The 5,309-nt window shown below is 41.2% G+C and overlaps 1 protein-coding gene across 1 annotated transcript in view; it reads left to right on the forward strand.

The window, feature by feature from the left end:
- Positions 1 to 1,023: 1,023 nt before the first annotated feature.
- The window catches only part of PCSK1 (proprotein convertase subtilisin/kexin type 1), a 33,516-nt gene continuing 29,230 nt past the window's right edge, over positions 1,024 to 5,309 (forward strand). The window contains exons 1-2 of the mRNA XM_025199105.1: positions 1,024 to 1,209; positions 1,454 to 1,558. Of these exons, the coding sequence (XP_025054890.1) occupies positions 1,024 to 1,209; positions 1,454 to 1,558 (291 nt within the window). The remainder of the gene's footprint in view (positions 1,210 to 1,453; positions 1,559 to 5,309) is intronic.

The following is a 5,309-nucleotide window of genomic DNA, read 5'->3' on the forward strand; positions in this document are numbered from 1 at the left end:
AGTAAGTGCCCTGACGTCATAGCCCCGCGGCGGGTCCTTCCCCAGGGAGCCTGGCAGCGGCCCCGGGCGGGGGCTCCCTGCACCACGGAGGGCGACCTGTCTATGACAGGCCTGGTGTCCCCGCTTGCCTGCGCCCAGAGCGGAGAGTCCCCACACCCAACTGTGTGGGGTGGGTGCAGCGGGGGCTGTCCGCAGGCTGCCTCAGGGGGCCTGGAGGCACCACACAATGTTCGCCCCACTGGGCGGGCAAGCACCCACGCTTCCTTCACGAAGCAAACCCCAAGATGCCCAAGAGGAATCCATGGGGTCAAAGCCCTTTTGACCTGTCGTGGCTTTTCCGAGGCCTTTGCTGGGAAAGACGTGCTCTAGTATTTTTCCATAGCCAGAAAAAAAAAAAAGAAAGCTAAGAACTGGCATTTTCCAAGGGTGCCTTGAGTCTAACAAGATTAAGAGCCACTGGTATATAAAACAGACACACAGGCACACATACATTTAATTTATTGTGTGTATGCACACACACACACACACACACACACATACCTACACACATACCAACATACTTATATATACATACATATATACCTACACACGCGCGCGCACGCATTATATAGCTAGATAGATCTTTGCTTATGACCTGATCTTGCTACCCTCAGCCTCAATGGCATCATTTCCACAGATTTTTCTGTCAGCAGGAGCAAGTGCGTAGGGAAGGAATGCACCATCTAAATGGAAACAATTAGCCTAGGTGTTCAAATTCGTTTCTTTCTCTCAGTCAAGGTTATTTGGGTAAATGTATTATCTTTTATTAGTCCAACTGAATAGTTGGAAAAATTGTTCTTTACAAGCTTTTGGGCATAGGCACCCTTCCTCTGGCATAGGGAGAATCTGCTGTTTTTTGTCTTCTCTCTAGGGTCTGAATCGAAGCAGTAAGTTCCTATATATGAAAATATACACCCAAGAGCTGTAAGCGGAGCTGAAACAGGCCAGTGAAACCCTATCAGTTTAGTCTGCCTGCGCAAAGCGATGAATGCGGCTAGCTACATATTTGCATACGGGAAGAAAATAGATCCGATTATTCAGTCCCTCTGCACTACAGAGAAAGGAAACAATACTGAGTGCTATGGCCAGAAATTAAGTCTAGTCTCAAAATGTGTTAAAGTCTTAAACTGTGCAATTAAAGAATCAGGTTTGCTTTTTGTGGATGTTGGTGTAAATCAAGGGCAACGATTTGAAGTTGAGTGGAATTAGATTGCACCCTTGTTTTCCCAACATTCCTCCTATTAGTACACATTTTTTTTCCAGTGAACATCCTCTCTCCTCAGAGAATATTTGATCCTGAATTAAAATTCTGAAGGAATAAGTGCATTCAAATTTTCAGCCATCATGTATCCTTTCTGATGTTTATTTGTGTTGAGATATATTTCAATATTTAAAATACTCATCTGTATTATAGATTGGATCACTCAAAAATCACTACTTATTCAGACATAAAAGCCATCCAAGAAGGTCTCAAAGAAGTGCTGTTCGTATCTCTAAGAGGCTTTCTGATGATGAGCGGGTAAGTTTTGCATTTACTCTCTTTCGTTTACACTGTCCATGTTATCTGTTTAGATTCCTCATAGGGTCACAGGCATACTTAACACATTTTGTAAGCCCCTAATCATGTTGAATAAAACCTTGTTCAATGAATGAATTCTGCCATTGACTGGCAGGATCTGGCTCTAAGCTAACAAGAATTTCTTCTACAAGTTGATTTTTTTTATAATAATTCCAACACTGCAATAATTCTGAATGGAGGTATTTGTGTGTGGTGGGGGAAAGTACATGCAAAGAATTTTAGGGCAGGATTCCAAACCCAGTGAAGTAAATAAGGGCCCCTCCAATTATGTGAATTGGTTTTAATCAGACCCTTTCTGAAGTCAAGGCTAAGTTTAAAGTGCTTCAATATTACACAAATGTTAGAAAAATGTGCTGCGATTCTGCTGCAGTATGCTGCTTCAGTGACTAGCATTCTAGCCAACATTTCTCATTTCATAGACCTTGTTACAAGACCCAGTATTGCAGTCTTTGGCTCCTCATAGCTCCCACTGAAGTCAGATGCAGCTCAGGGTCCTAACTATTCAGGAGAAACGGACAATATTGCCCACTAATTTAGTTTTGTTGAAGATAAAGGTGGTATCTGCTTTTTAAACATACTGTATCACTTCATAGATTTTCAGTAATTCAGCAGCATATGAATAGCCTTGCTTAAAAGTTATTTCTAATAAATGTAATTAAAAATTAAGCTAGTATTTAATAAACCAGCAATATTCTAAATTTAAGACAGGCATAATATTTAGAAATCCAGTTGTGAACAAAAGAACAGCTGTTTGAGAAAAAAATATTTAAGTGATCATCTGCTACTGAGAGATTAAGATTTAGGGCATGGATATAGATTAGAAGGAAATTTTCAGTATGAGAAGATTGATAGAGATGAGCAAAATAGGCGAGGCGGTGTTCTACTTGTTTGTTTCAGAAACCCTCTTCTCTATCTAGTTTACTGTAACTGTTTCCTTTAATGATGGTAACAGGTTCACTCTGCACAATGTGAACACAGTAAATTGCAGCTGTTCATATCCAAGATTTTGATTTAGCTACTGTAAACAAAGGGACTGTTTTCAAATTCATGTCATGATATGGGTTCAAATTTTCAGCTCTCCAATAACACTGAGCTTGAGTTTTGGTTCAGTTCCTCTTCTGTTTGGGCTAATTCTATGCACTATATCCACTATTGGAGGAAAATACTGCTATTGTTATGTATAGTATATGTCTATGTTAAGGCACAGATAATGGGGAATTTCCATTATGGATATTAATGACCATTATTGTATATTTATTTACTTAAATACAGAATGATGCTGCAAGTGACATTTGCCAAGTCATCTTTAATTTGCCTCTTATTCCCCCTCTAGTATTTAAATAATCTATATCTGAAATATAATTATATAAGCATATGAGCACAAAGCAATATGTAAGGCTATGCAATTATACATAAACCTCTGCTCTAAAAATCTATATTAATTCAGTAGCAAACTAGTTTAAAAATTTAATTTAGAAAAAGGCAATGGATAGAATCTTGCTTTTAGGTATGCTTGTACAATTGCATGACTTCAATAGATTTGTATGAGTGCACATGAGGGCAAAATTTGGCCCATGGTATTTAGACTATTAATCTGGTTTATCTAAATGCAATATGACAAGTCTTGGATCTATGCTGCTTTGCAGCAGCTAAGGATCTGGCCCAGCGTTTGCTGTAAAATGTACCAGTATAATGTGTTTGTTTATTTTTTTAATGTAGAGTCATATTATTGTCAATTTTTAAAATATTAGAACCAGTTTTGTAATCCACTCTCTACCAATAGCATTATATGAAATTAAAGGGATAATTTTAATTATCTCCTATATCAATGAATGGTTGGGTCCCAGAGGGCTGATACAGAGCACTGAGCCTCTATAATAGATTGACAGTTTGAATCGTGACCAACTACGGAGTGACAAACATTTGGCTTGTTTCACTGGTCTGTGTGTTCAGTGGTCTCATCTCTCTTCCCGGAGGACAGTTGTTCACACACAGAAATGATGAGCACAGCTGATGCCACTTTTTAATTAGTGCTGACTGACAGAAAGGCCAAGCATTGACTGGGTCTGGGCAGGAAATAATAATAACCCTTGCATATAAATGGTGCCAATAGTTATACTTAAGGCATTTTTAGGTTATTTCTTGCTCTGATACTATCCATGCTGACCCCGTTGTGTGGATGAAAGGAGATCTATAGTATCCCCGGCTATCAGTCAGCAATATTTTTCTACCACTGAATTTATACAAACAAGGAAAACCAATATTATATAGATTGGTTTCAAATGACACATTTGTAGTGACCTCAACATTCACATGATATTTTCTTATGTGGAGTTTCCATTAACTTTCCACAATGGGATTAGTCATTTTTTTAGTCCCAGTTGTGACTGACTCCATTCTGTGACAGATGCATAAAGATCTGGGATTATGACACAGAGAAACAAATAATGACCACAAAACAACTCAGGAGATTAGAACAAGGATTTAGAATCCAGAAGCATCTGGAGCTTAAACTTGAAGTAGGATATTAGCAAACTACTGATTTTTGCTTTACCCAGCTGGAAATTGGGGCCAAAAACTAGTCTGTATTGGATGCCAGTTATGGACAAGGTTGACACCCCTACTCATGCTGAGCATCAGCTTACTCCCATGAGCAAACCCAATGAAATAAATAGGACTACTTGTAAAATATCACTAAGATTAAGGGTTTCAAAATCTGGCATAATCACAGCTGCATTTTCTTGAGTAAGTAGGTAAAGGACTGGAAAAGGGCCAATGTGGTCCCCATTTTCAAGAAGGGGAGGAAGGAGGACCCGGGCAACTATAGGCCAGTCAGTCTCACCTCCATCCTTGGCAAAGTCTTTGAAAAAATTATCAAGGCTCACATTTGCAAGAGCCCGGCAGGACAAATTATGCTGAGGGGAAACCAGCACGGGTTCGTGGCAGGCAGATCGTGCCTGACCAATCTAGTCTCTTTTTATGACCAGGTTACGAAAGGCCTGGACACAGGAGGAGGGGTGGATGTCGTATACTTAGACTTCAGGAAGGCCTTCGATACGGTATCCCACCCCATACTGGTGAACAAGTTAAGAGGCTGTGACTTGGATGACTACACAGTCTGGTGGGTGGCGAATTGGCTGGAGGGTCGCACCCAGAGAGTCGTGGTGGATGGGTCGGCTTCGACCTGGAAGGGTGTGGGAAGTGGGGTCCCACAGGGTTCAGTCCTTGGACCTATACTCTTTAATGTCTTCATCAGTGACTTGGACGAGGGAGTGAAATGTACTCGGTCCAAGCTTGCAGATGACACAAAGCTATGGGGAGATGTGGACACGCCAGAGGGCAGGGAACAGCTGCAAGCAGACCTGGACAGGTTGGACAAGTGGGCAGAAAACAACAGAATGCAGTTCAACAAGGAGAAATGCAAAGTGCTGCACCTAGGGAGGAAAAATGTCCAGCACACCTACAGCCTAGGGAATGACCTGCTGGGTGGCACGGAAGTGGAAAGGGATCTTGGAGTCCTAGTGGACTCCAAGATGAACATGAGTCGGCAGTGTGACGAAGCCATCAAAAAAGCCAATGGCACTTTATCGTGCATCAGCAGATGCATGACGAATAGGTCCAAGGAGGTGATACTTCCCCTCTATCGGGCACTGGTCAGACCGCAGTTGGAATACTGCGTGCAATTCTGGGC

This window comes from Alligator sinensis, unplaced genomic scaffold, assembly GCF_000455745.1.
Source record: "Alligator sinensis unplaced genomic scaffold, ASM45574v1 scaffold223_1, whole genome shotgun sequence".
Lineage (NCBI taxonomy): Eukaryota > Metazoa > Chordata > Crocodylia > Alligatoridae > Alligator > Alligator sinensis.